The sequence below is a fragment of the Serinus canaria genome, chromosome 1 (assembly GCF_022539315.1).
Source record: "Serinus canaria isolate serCan28SL12 chromosome 1, serCan2020, whole genome shotgun sequence".
NCBI classification, from domain to species: domain Eukaryota; kingdom Metazoa; phylum Chordata; class Aves; order Passeriformes; family Fringillidae; genus Serinus; species Serinus canaria.
The window spans coordinates 25,089,817-25,103,918 of NC_066313.1; the positions used below are offsets into that span (position 1 = coordinate 25,089,817).

Sequence of the window (14,102 nt, forward strand, 5' to 3'; positions counted from 1 at the left end):
GCCCCGCGTCCCCCCGGCGCCGGAGGGAGCCCGGTCCAGCCGGAGCGGTTCCGGGGGGCGGGAAGCACAGCAGCAGCACAGGCTCGGTGATCGGGACGGGCGGGGGTCCGTCAGTGCAGGGACGGAACGGGTGGTCAGCCCGGGACGGCCGGACTGGCTTAGGGGGTCGCTCGCTACCGTCGCTCCTCACGGAGCGGCGGCCGGGGCGGCGAGGAGAGCGAGGGGGCTCGCACCCCGCACCTCGCACCCCGCCGTGGAGCCCGAGGGGAGAGAGAGGAGCGCCGAGTGCGGCAGCGGCTGCCGGCATTTGCTGGGGTGGGCAGGGAACCAGGAACAGGAGTCGCACCCGCGGCTGGGAGCGGGGAATCCGCTCCGCGGAAACCTCGTGGGCAGAGATACCCCTCGCTCAAAGAGGTTTTGAGGGGAAGGAGAAATTGAATGTAGACGCATATTGGTAGTTTTGCTGAAATAATCAAGTGCCGAAGGCAGATCATAGGCAGATAAGGTGGAGGGATGGATCCCACTGTTTTGGATGCCGGCTTGAATTTTTTATTTACTTTTCTGATTTGACCACTGCTAAATGTGGATTTTTGTGCGAGCGAACCCGATGGCGGTTGTTCCATTGTTCCTTGTTTGAACGTAAATCTTAGTCCTGCTGCTTGTGGATTTTTTATTTATTTATTTATTTATTTTTGGAAAGGACCATTCCAGGTAGCTTTTGCGTCTGACAAAATGAAGCCTTTGTATTTTTCGATCAATTATACTTAATATTGACATTCTGTTTGATACAAGAGACTTAAAGTGCTGCCTCACTCAGAGGACCATTAGAGACTTTCTCGGTCGCTACATGTAGCTGAATGTGTTACGACACATCCTTTCTCCCCCCTCAAATCTTCCTAAAGATTTTTCCAAAATGAAGAAATTTAATTTTCGCAAAGTTTTGGATGGTTTGACTGCCGCATCCCCTGTTGGAAGCAGTGGCGGTGGCAGTGGAAGTGGGGCTGGTGGCTCCGTGCACCCAGGAGGGACTGCGGGAGCTGCAGGGACACCCAGAGAGGAGATCCAGGAGACGCTCACTTCAGATTATTTTCAGATCTGTAAGGTAAAGGCTGTATTTTTATTTTCTATGGAAATAATAAAATCTACCCTGGGTTGGGGGGCGTGGGGGGGGGGTGTAGTAATATGATACCAATAAGCGTTTTACTTGAGAACTGCAGTGGTTGTATAAGGACTTCAGAATGAAAAGACAGAGATCCAGTGGATGCAATTTTCTTCCTGCTGCAGAGTTGGGGTGGTCAGTAAATTCGTAGAAATCTTGATTTCAGCACTCAGGGCTGAATTCCAAGCTCACACTTGGACCCCAAAAGGCTGACAGGATTGTGAACAGGAAAGCAAATTTGTGCTAGTACCGATAACATTTACAAGTCATTAGAAATTGAAGACTGTATGCATCTACTTCCCTTCTACTCTCTTCTCATCCTCCCTGCTTTTCCTTCTCAGTTTTAAGAAAAAGGCACAAGCTAGAAATAAAAAACAGTGCAGTGACTATTGAACTCAGGACTTCAATTATTTGAGAGGAGCTGGATGTAGATTCAGGGTGGCTGTTTACCATTAGTACTGAAGTTTCTGATTGCATGGTAGCAAACTTCGTGGGACAGCATAAATACCAAAAGTTGCCAAGAGTGTTCTGGTTTTTAATGTGTTGATCACTTCCTTAAGTGGGAATTTTCTATGAGTAAAAAGTATAAGATATCCCTGTATCTATTTTGGTTTGTATCTGTTTCCTGTAACAAAGCTTTAAGTGGTTTTAAATACTTGCACCTGTAAAACAGAACAAACTATTTGCTACTTCTGATCAGCTCTGGAATATGAAAATAATACTTTTGTAATGAAGACAAAATATGAAAGGAGATTATGGTCTTCTACTATTACCTGTCATTGTTATCTGAATTCTGATGGCTTTGCTAGAAATTTTGTTTGCTTATTGTTTTGATTAGAAGCTTCAAAACCAGAATTTTTAATTAGTGGAATTTGCATTACTAGGAGTAAATGGACTTCACCCTATTAAGTATACTTTGCTTTTATTAATCAGGTACAAATTGATCTGAAATTTAGATGACTGTCAACTCCAGCACATCATTATTTCTTTTTGTGTTCAGAAAGAAGAAAGAAATATAAATAACCAAGACAAGCCTGATACATTTTGTGTGCAGATCTGGTCCTTGTGAAATACACAGCTTCCCTGATCTCAGATACCATGTTTATAATTCTGTTTGGCTTGCAGCTACAGCTGGTGTCAGAACTCTTGCAGAGTTCCAGGGGAGAAGAATGAGCTCCTATGGCTTAAAGACTCAGAGACCTTTAGATAGGTTCTACAAAATACTAATTCTTTTTTTCTTATAGTTCTTTGTCATCCTGTACCACAACAGGTTCCAGCCTTTTGACTCAAATGATTCTGTAGTTTAATAGAGTGTCAGTGATGAGTGCATTAGAATCATACCTGCTTGCCAGGCTTAGATTTGACTACTTTTGCTTAGGTACACAGTAATTTAGCATTTTGTGAAACTCCAGATACTCAGTACAGTCGTTTCCCTTTTTGTCATGTCAGTAAGAAGATAAGACAAACAATCAAGGTACATTATTCAGAGATTTCTAGGTAAGGCTAAACTCAACATGGTTTTTCATGTTTAAGTCATGTGATAAGAACAAAGGTCTATATTTAGTGAGATATATATTCTTATTTTGTGTGGCATATTTGTGAAAATAAGCAACATAAGATGAAATGATTTTTTTTTTCCTAATCTCCGTTATTTCCCTTGTTTGCTTTGATATTACTCAAAGACAGTGTTATGTCCTGATAGATCTAGTTGGAATATGTGTGAAAGCATATGTCATTTGAAGAAGATTTTAGTGGCTAATATTTGCCTGTCGTAGCTCTCAGGTTAAAATGTTCTCAACAAAGTAAATATTTGTGTAGGAAACCTTTTGGTTGCTTGCAGCAGCACTTGCTTATGAATGTATGTCACTGCAGAACTCTGAGGTACACAAAATACCGGATTGCTTTTCCAAGATACAAAGGTATGCCGAAAGCAAACTTCCAAACCACTCGGTAGTCATGTGCTCCTGATACTCCGCAGTGTTTATTCCACGGGCTCCACCTCAGCAGCTCTGCCGCACTTCAGGAGCACCAGGAGTGTGTTTGAAGGAAGCCCCAGAAGCTGGGAGGGCCCTGCGCTGTTGCAAGGGAACCGGGGCAGTGGGGCCTGATGCAGGCACAGCTTCCCCCTGCCTGCTCCAGGGGCCAGAGCCCTGCCCGAATTTGTACCTCGGTCAGTCTGCATCAGATTAAAAGTACACCGCACACACATAACCCGAATTCCATCCTCCCCGAGCTTTTGCTGTGCAGCACTTCTGGTACTTCAATTGGGTATTTGCATGTTCAGTTACATAAGTTACACGGGCTGCATATTCAAGGATCCGTGATCCTGCTGCACGCAGAGCTGGGTAAAGCTAATGGCAGTTTTGGTTTGTTATCTGCAGGGTCGAGGCATCTGGGCTAACAGCCTAAGTAGCACCTCAGACTGGTTTTCCTTTCTTTGCTGGTTATAAAAATCCTCATTTAGAAGGGAAACATAAAAGCTGACTCATACTTAAGAATTAAAAGGCCTTTCCCTGCAGTTTTTTATGTAAATAAGTTGCCTTTCTGAAGTTTGTGGGAGGTCTGCTTGACTGAAAACACAGATCCAACCCTCTAGCAGTACGCTGTTTTGAATGGCAGCACTCCTGATTTCATTTGTAACACACCTGAAAGCCAGCTCTCCATTTTGTGGCAATTTTGGATTGGTTTTGACCACAGTGTCTTTTTGAGATACATATTAGAGTTTAACAGAAGTAAACTGAATATTTTACACCAAGATGCTCTCAGTGAGTTAGAGTTACTTTTGGCCTTTATATTTAAATCATTAATGTGATCTTCCATATTGAAAGAATGAAATATTCTTGAAACTATTACGTATCAAATAGCTATGTCCTGGTTTAAGCATGATAAATTTATACGTTGGTAGCTGTAATAATGAATGAGTGGCACCATTTTCAAAGTACTCAAGCAATGTGAAATATTGTCTCACCTATTTTGTGACAGCAGGAAGCTGAGGTACAGTTTAGGCTGCATCTAGGGGCTGCTCTTGGGATTTGGTATCAAAGTGCAAATAATTAAAATATTGATTATAGATCACATTAGTTGAATTGAATATGTGAGATAGCAGCATCATCCTAAGACTAGGCATGATCCAGTAGAATATGCTACTAAAGTCTATGTTAATTTTAATTGGAATAGACTTAATTTCCTTGGGTTTGCTTCTTTGTATTTTCCCTCTGTATATGTGTTGTTTCTTTTTCTCTGGCAAGCATTTTTAGGCTCACCTGTGTTTGTCCCGACCATCCAGAAACTAAAATATGGCACTGGGGGAAGAGCTGCTAATAATGAAGTGAGAAGCTCACAGTTAGGATGTTTTAAATCATTTAAGTAGAACTTTGAGCAGAGGGAACATAAAAAGAGAAAACAATGATTTTATTTTTCAGAAGGTTGCTTGTTAGGGGATGACACAGTTGGTAAGAATCAAGATGTACATTTTTTTGGTATGTGAAGTTCTTGTTCCTCATGAAAATAGGTCTCCCATGTAGAACTATTCAGGGTTTTCTTGGAGAACAATCATAGAGTTGAATTGAATTTGTAGAGCATGAGGTTAATAACTTTGAAATCAAGACCTCAGTTAAGAGCACAGTAACAGTTGTACTTTACCAGGTATATAATTAATCTACTCTAACACATTTTCTTTTGCTGTGGGCAGCAACTGAATACCCTTGGAAAGGTCCAAGAACTGGCAATTTAATCTTTTCAAAGAATTGCTTCCCAAATGGTTGTGGACCCCAAAGCATGAGATTTCTGTTCTTTTCCAAACTGGTCTTCAGTGTTATTACGGGGTAGTCTTGCAACACAATAAACATCCTTTAACTCATGCTGTATTGTTTATATTGATAGTATAGTCATAGTTTCAGTATGTTCATTACCCATTCTTTATGCAAAACCTATGGAGGCCAGAACAGTTTTAGGCTTTTGTTAAAACTGATATGGAAACCCATGGCAAATTGCAATTGTGCCTTCCTAATCCTGCTTTTGTTTGGCAAGAACAGGCCTTCAAGATACAGTCAATGAGTAGCCAAGTTAAATACCTTAAATATCTAGATTTCCTATCAGGTGGTCTTAAATTTTAATTCTGAGAATTTATAGATTATAATACTTTATTTTGTCAACCTATGGAGGTAAAACGTGTAATCCTTCTGACAACAGCCAAGTAGGTATTTTAGCTGCAAATGCAACATGACACTACAGTTCAGTGATGGCAGAGAGAAGATGAATTTTGGAATGGCAATTTAAGCACAATGCTGCAGGAGCACATTTTTGGTTATGAAGTATTAAAAACAAAAAAATCCTTGTTATAAGCTATCCACAGTGTTTTAGTCAGTTTGAGCTGTTTGGTTAATCTGTCTTGTTTCCTTGCTAAGGTCTTACAGAGAGCAAAAAATAAAATGTTTGCAAAGTGGTACATTTTAGTGAAAACCCATTTTAAAATTAATATGAGCTTTTACTTGTAAGTTCTCAGAGTTTATTTAATGCTTAAGTGGTAAATAAAATATTGTGGGGAATGATTTTTTTTCCCTCTATACCAGAAATTGGATCTAAAGTTAGTTGCAGAACCCTATTCTGTTTAAAGCTACAGAGTCATAAATGACACTTCTAAATTAGATTATAGTAATTTCATGAAATTTGTGTTGAGCATAATCTGTTCTTCTTTTTAAGTGTTTGTATTAATTAGAAATAGGACTTACCCATGGGAAAGAGCATAACACATAAAAAGCTTCTTTTGAAAGAATTTTGAAGATTTTAAGGTACCTGTAGTAGTATAACTTTATTCACTTGTTTGGAGTTTTTTGTGCAAATATCTGTATTTTTGTATTATTAAATGAAGTAATGCACACACTTCATGGCCAACACATGCAGTTACATCTTCAAAATTATTTCCAGACCTTTAAAGTTGCTGAATAAAGCACTCAAAAAGTTCCACAGTTCTTAAATACCTTTGTTTGCACAGACAACTTTTAATTACATGATCCCATATTTCTTCTATAGGTTTAATTTAGCAAAACAAATAGTGTTTGCTCATAGGAAAGTACTTCAATATTTCTTTGCATACTTAAAACTCAGAGCATGCCTGAATATTAGGTTCCCCATGGATTTTTCCAACAGAAGTGCTCACCACTGTAGTTCTGAAAGCTTTATAAGCATTAATGAATTGACCTTCATAATATTTCTGTGAGATGGAAATATTATCCCTGCAGTATAGATGCCACAGAAAATCCAAAATGTTCAAGGTCCCCTGTTTTGAGTTTCCAACTTGACCTGCTTTGCATCTGTTTTTCTTTTTTTGCATATTTAACTTATCCCACTTATCCCCTTGTCCCATTGGGCCTCCCATTGTTTTCACATTCTCTTGCACATATTCTGCCCAGTTGCAGAGTGATCTTTAGGTTAGTTGTTCTGTTTATATGCCCACCTTAGATAGCCAGAATGACTCTGAATTTCCTTTCTGTCCCAAATGACTGCAGATATATTTCTGGCTCCACTGTACAATGGCAGAAGATAATTTAATTAATCCCTACAAGAGGAGAACAAATTCATACTGCATAGATTAACTTATTTCATGTATTTATTTGTTTTGCTTTTTATGGTTGACCTTGCATTTTTAACAATATAAGAATCAAAGAATTGCAAGTTGAGTTGCAAGGGATCCTTGAGGATCACTGAGTTCAACTCTTGATTTCACAGAGGGAAACCTAAAGGTTAAGATATTTGCTCTCTTTTTGTGTCCCATTTCAAGTGGGCTTTTTTCTGGTTGTTGGTTTGGTAGTTTTTTGGTTTTTTTTTTTTTTTCTTAATCCATGGGATCATACATGTTGGAAGATCATCTAGTCCCAACCCCAGTGCCATGGGCACAGACACTTTCCACTAGACCAGGCTACTCAAGGCACCATCCAGCTTGTCCTAGAACACTTTTGAGAATGGGGCATTCACAGTTTCTTTGGGCAACCTGGGCCAGTGCCTCACCACCTTCACAGTAAAGAATTTTTTCCCCAGTATCTAAACTGAATCTGCTCTCTTTTAGGACAATGGGACAAGGGGAAACAAATTGAAGTTGTTTCCCCTTGTCCTATCACTACATGCCCTGGTAAAAAGTCCCTCTCCAGCATTATTTTAGCCCCCTTTAGGTAGTGGAACGGGCACTAAGGTGTCCCTGGAGCCTACTCTTCTCCAGGCTGAACTCCAGCTCTAGTGGGAACACCAGCTATATTATTCCTCACCTGAGGGTCACCAGGTAGTTAATGAGAATTTTTCTCACTATTGCAGTGGGAAAAGCAATTTTTAATCTCTTGTAGCAGAGATGGAGGAAATTCAGACTCATTGGCTCACAGTGTTCTGATTGAGGAGCTGTCACATAAAAAGCTGGTTGCATAAGCCGCTTTGGCCCCAACTTACTTCTGGAAGAAATACTTACACTTAATTTTTTAAAGAAATTACTTAGAGGTGCTTGGCTAAAAATATAAAGATTTTTTTTTTCCAGATAGAAATGCATATTCTGTGTCCTCAGTGGAGCTGGACTAAGTCCAAGAGAGACCCCATTCTCACTTCGTTTAGATGAATATCCACTTGTATCTGCTTCCTGTTTGAGACATCTGATACTCCCTGGTGTATGACTTATGCCCAAAACACTTTTTGAAGTCTCTGTGAAAATACTATGAAAAGTTAGTGTATTCACTTTATAAACTGAGAAGAGGAAGCAGTAGAGAGTGAACTAATACACCTTCCTAAGCTAAATGAATATAGTGGTCTGTTGGCTATTCTAAGAAAAAGTGCTTATGAAAGTAGCTTGTGGAGTATATTAATTTGTCACAATGTGTGTTAGAGTCATTATAGGGGAAAATTAGAGGACTGTAGGATTAGAAATACGAGTAATGTGCATCTGTGGAGAGGAGAGAAAGCAATATTATTAGGTACAGATGGCTGGCAAGTGTGCTCAAATGTAATAAGATGTTATCTTTGTGCAGTGCTGTGTCCATTCCTAACAGATCACCAGCAAAGAATATGAATAATAAAAAGTACTAGACACAATCTGTCACCTGTAGCTAGGGTCAAAGTCTGAGGAGGTGCACTCTTTATGGTTCCTTTAAAGTTAAGTTGTATATAGTACTGAAAAAACCCCAACCTCAATATTCAAGGCTTTGAGTAGATGAATGCATGGACTCAGAAGGAGCCTTAGTGAATTCCATGTGGTGTGTATAAGCAGATGCATGTGTGTATGCTAGCATGTTTTTTTGCAGAATTTGAATCCAACAAATTAAAAATAATTGTTTCTGTTTCATTGAAAAGTCTGCTATGTAAGAATGCTGTGAGGTCAGACACTCAAAAGTCAGGTCCCTTATTCAGCTAGTATCCAGTTATGTCTATATGTGAGGCAATCTAGTCTTTACTGCATATTTTTATTTTCTTGAAGTATCTGCTCATATTTTGTTCCTGTCCTCCCTCACGTTTGTTTTGAACAGTATAGAACATGTCAGGAGGATGAATGCAATTCTGTATGCGTTCTTTGGAACAGTTCCTGTGAAAAGATCTCTGTTATCCACTGGACATCACAAAAATAGTAAATAATACTAAATTAATGAATGCTCATCTCTGCTTCATTCATGCCGTCCCATCTATTGTATCCCTTCAGGGTGGAGGTGTGCTCTCAGTTACTGCTGTCCATCATCACTTGTGTTACAGATACATTCCATGCAGCTGTGGATGAAACTTAATTTTACTGAGTCCACAGATCCCTACTTTATCCGTTGTTTGTCCCTACATATATTTTGAAATGCTCCCTGAAAGTGGTAAGGGCAGGAGAAGTGGCCTGTGGTTATGTAAACAGAGATCTGGTTCTTACGATCCTTGGCTGTGCTGTCTTCACTGGTGTCTGAGCTGTGTCCTTGGTAGCTTCATAGGCAGTGCAGAGGGGGACGGTGATGTGCAGGATCTGCTGGATTCCACTGCTGTGAGAGGGTAAAAACCTGCCACAAAATACCTGCATTTCATTTGGAATATACCTTCACCCTGTGTGAGGTGAGATGCTGGCTGTTATTTTCAGATTAAGTTCTCAATTCAACATCAGGAAAAAAAAAATCTTCAAATTGCATACAGCATGTATGCAGAAAGAAGGTGGGAGAGGATTAATTATGAATTAGTATTGCATAGTGAACAACATTATAAATGCTAGTAATGAAATCTGGTAACAGCATTTCATTCAGTATACAAGAATGCCAAATTACATTTCAAAACAGATTTTCACAGGAATAAACCAATAATACAGATTATCTTTGTATCAAAGTGGTTTTAGCACTCTGTTTCTCTAGCTTCCTCCCCTGCCATTTCTGACCAAACCCCGCACCTTCAAGAACTTTATGACAGCAGTAACATTTTTTCAATCTCCCAGTATGGCTTTTTTTTTTTTAATAAAAATACTTTGAAAGCAGCAACTGAAGCATTTGTTTCAGAGCAGAAACCACAATCAGCCATAACAGAACATAATTAGTCAAAAGTAGTGAAGTTTCAGAAAATCCAAAAATGGGGAGTCATGCAAAATTAATCAGTATTATTATTATGTTGGTCTGATGTAAACTTAATACAAAAAGTTTTCTTTTTGTTTAATTTCTCATTAAAGTTACACAATATCTTTTTCTCTGTGTCCACAGTCACAGTGAAGAAAAAATATTTTCTTTTCAGGGCCGTCAGATAAGTTGAATGATTTTGCAGTTCTTGTACACGCCCCTGAAGCAGATCTCCAGCAGGCAGATGACATTCTGAACCAGCCTGTCTCAGGTTTAGAGCAATGCAGTTAAATGATGCAATGACAAAATCAATGGAGCTGCTATTTGAATTACTTTGAGTATAAAGGTTTTCCATTTGATGGACTGAAGTCTTGCTTAAGTAGATAGGCCAAAATGAATTTTGCAATCCGTAGTTTAGGGTTGGGGTTTTTTTATAATTCTCTATTAAAGACAAGGGTAGATATAGTTTTATGAGCAATCAAGACATTTCTCCACATGCTGATGCCCTGTTTCTTCTTGCCAGTTTACACGGCAATAGTGGGAAGTACATGATACCATATTTATTATACAGTGGGTGCAATTCCTTCATTGTGGTCTCATTTTTTTCTTCCCTTTTTGTGTATTTGCCTGGGGTTTATTGTGGTTTTTTTTTTTTTTTGTTTGATTGTTTGTTTTTGGACTTGGGAGAGTTCTTTTAGAAAGAATAAGAAGGGAAGAGGTGAAAGAATTTTGCAAACATAATTCTCCCTTGGATTTGGGATTTCTCCAAAGGGCATAATGCCTCTCTTGGGATGGTTATATTCATGTATTACCCTGTAACTTATTATGCTGTAACTCAGTGCTGTGGTGGATGTAGCAGGGTGGTGTAACTGCCAAGCAGTTGCTTGGCCATAGCTGCACTGATTTAAATAGGTCCAGAAAATGATATTAAAATTCAACCTCTTTAGCTTTGGCAGGAGGGGTTGGACCAGAGATTCTGCAGATTCCCTTCCAACCTCATCTGAGCTTTTGGGGATAATGAATCTTATGGATCAATGTAATTTTCTTTATTTGTGGATTTTCCTGTCTAAATTATATTAATTTTGTATTTTTGATGCACTACAGTGCATTTCAAAGGACAAGCATGAGGAGAATGTTTTTTGAAATTCAGAAGGCCTTATTTTTCCCCTGTGGTTTGCTTAGCTTGGCTGTTTGTATCTATATGAATCACATCTAAATAGGACCATCCTTATTTAATAGTCTAACATCTAGCTTGCAGAACTGAAAATGACAGTGGAAAAACACATCTCTGAAGTGTTTGCAGAGATCTTTGTTACAGAAAAAAAAATTTGTATGTTCATTGTACAAAAAACATATAATATTTAAGTCAGTTAATTTCAAATACTCTAAAATCTCTCTTATTTTTAATATAATTATTAGTTTGTAATATTTGTGAAACAATACTTTTTAAATTCAGGCTGTATTTGAAGTCTGCTTTATGTTCAGGACAGCTACTTTCTCAAAATTCTACCATAGCTAATTAAGTGACATTTTATAAAAAAGTAAGTTCCATATTTTAAAAATAAACAACAAACCAAATTTGCATATTACTAAAAGTATTATTCTTCTATGCCATTTTTTTTTGTAGGGGAATATTATGAAATTCTGCTTGTTTCTTAAACATATCTTTTCTTTCTGCCCCAGTATTCCCATTTCAGTAACACTTCTCTTTTGTGCCCACATTTTCCATATATTTTTCTTTACTGTATTTTTCTCCACCATACTGATCTCCTTTTTCTTCCTCTCTGTTTCACTGCTACTGGTGAGGATAATAAGCTCGTAAGAAATGGCCTGCTGAGACAAACCCATGGTCCATATCTCCCAGCAGTCAGTCTCTGACAGTGGCAGCAGAATTGTCACTAAGGGAGGGTAATAAATTACATCACTTTCTGCAGTCCATTCCCTTTCCAATCTCCCATTATTCACCATCACTGGATTTGATATGTTGGAGGGAATATCTTTAGCTGGTCCTTATAAAATCCATTTATTCATCATGTCAATAAATTTGTCCCATTTCACCCCCCCCACCACCACCATTTTAAGCTAATCTTTAATTTCTTTTGAATGCCTCCATGGCTTTGCCAAATATGTTTAGCTTACCCACTACGACTGAAAGTCTCAGTCATATCCCCCCACATACAGCTCTCAAGCAATGGACTCACACAGGTTTTCTGTAGCAGCAGAATGATGCCCTCTGTGTTATTCCTTATGCTCTTCCTAATCATGTCCAATATAACTTGGCTTTTTGGGGTTGCTGTTGAACATTAAACCAAATATTTCATAGAAATGATAACCATGCCCAAAAATTTCTTTGCTGAGTTGTAAATGCCAGTTCCAATTTCAGCATTGTGCAGATCTAGTTAAGACTTTTTTTTCTTCTAGATATCTTATATCTATCCACACTGAAGCTCATTTATCAACTTCTTGCCTACTTAAGTCACTCTAATGAAGTCTTTCAGGAGCTGGGCACTGGTGGTTCTGAATTTCACTATCCAAAGGATCTTACTATTAGCTGTGGTCTCGGAGACTTCAGGTCATTACCTTTTATAGGTCTTTAAAGACAATTAATAAAATTGGTCCAAGCATGGAGAGCTCTGCTTGTGAATTTTCTTCATGGTAGGAATCCATAAAACTCTGTCCTTTGTTTTCTGTGATCTAACCAGCTTTCAGTCCACAAAGAAATTTCTTTAGTCCCATGACACTTCTGTTTCTCTAATAACATTGCAGTGGAATATTATTGGAAGGCTTTTGAAAAACTTATGTATATTCATATTCCCTTTATTTACTTGCATGCTGACAGTTTCATAGAATTAGAGAGAACTAGTCAGACATGATTTCCCATTGAAGGAACTCTGCTGACTTCTGCAACAATCTTTATCTGTGTGCTCTGTTAGTCTTTATTTTATCATCTTGTCAGGGACAGCAATCAGCTTTCCCAGTCTGGAAAGGTCCAGAGTCCCTTTTGTAAATGGCTTTTTCCAGATGACTGTTTCTAGCTTTACACCAAGGAAAAGAACTATCTGTGGGTAGATTTATCTAAGAAAAAAAAAAAAGCGTAGTTTTTTAGAATATTCTCTGAATATGCTCGGAAGCCCTGGTTCCTATTACAAGTTGAGAGCTAGATGGAATCAATAACTTGGGTTTGAAAATTGTACCTAAGCTGTGATTTTTACAAAAAGCATTACTTCAAAAAATGAAAATTTAACTAATAAAAAATTTATCTCTCCTGTGTTGTTTACTTTGGTTGGAAGCCTGCTGATACCTTGTCCTCTTTCCATTTTTAATGAGAAGGAATCAGTCTTACCAATCAGAGATTACAGACACAGTGATCCATAAATGGGGGAGGTCATGATCTTGTAGTGTTATAATACATGGCAGCTCATTTGTATAAGCACTCATTTTTATCACTACAATCTTGGAGCACCACAGTACTAAAAATAGTATTGAAGTGGGAAGAATGCTGTAATCATTGTCAGTTTTTAATTTCCGACACAGAGGCTGGAGAGGTTTCAGTCAACACTTCATCCTCTATTCCAGTTAATTATTCTTCAATGACATTTTTGCATGTGGCGTGTTGGTGACAATTTGGAAGTAGACTCTACATACTGAGGCACAGGTTTAAACTACATAGTTAAATTTCAGCAAATATACATATTCTCAAAAATTATTTACCTAAGTAAATCAGTTTTGCTGTCAGATGTTCAATGAAACAGAGTATCTGAAAAAAATTGGTAGAAAAGTTACAAATTTTAAGTTTATCCAAATTTTAAGAAACACTTTTGCCTATAAACTCTAGTAGTTGATACAGTTGAAAATTTTATCTAGCTCTGTGTTTTCTGGACTGAGAGAATGTTATACTTACTTTTATTAAAAAGGTGTCTTTGAAATCTGATATGAACTGCCACAGCATAAACGTTAAGAAAACTTATACTGAAAATTGCATTATGCACCCTGTGAATAATTATACTGGATATTGCATATTAGTACTAGTGCAATTTTTTTCAGCTAATGAAATATATCACGGTATCTTAGACTGAAAAAGACCATTATGTTCTGTACAGGATATTAAAATGTTCATTGGTAGATTACTAGCAAGCCCAAATAATCAATTTCCTATATTAATTTAGGTAAATTGGTTTTGTAAAGATTACTTTAATGATCTATACATGCAACTCACTGCTTAAAATGATTTAGAAGAGAATTTAAGAGAAAATAACTAAGCTGAACAGAGATTTATGCTGCAATTGTATCTGCATTTGTAATTGTTCTGTTTCAAGTAAATTGTTTCGTGTATTGCATGGAAACTCTATGTCCTAGGGAGCGCAGACTGCCTCTAGAGACAGTGTGCCCAAAAAGGAGACATA

The 14,102-nt window shown here is 38.0% G+C and overlaps 1 protein-coding gene across 1 annotated transcript in view; it reads left to right on the forward strand.

Annotated features, from left to right (window-relative positions):
- The first annotated feature begins 891 nt into the window (after positions 1-891).
- Positions 892-14,102, forward strand: part of STXBP5L (syntaxin binding protein 5L) — a 179,842-nt gene continuing 166,631 nt past the window's right edge. The window contains exon 1 of the mRNA XM_018908173.3: positions 892-1,102. Coding sequence (XP_018763718.1) covers positions 914-1,102 — 189 coding nt within the window. The 5' untranslated portion in view covers positions 892-913. The remainder of the gene's footprint in view (positions 1,103-14,102) is intronic.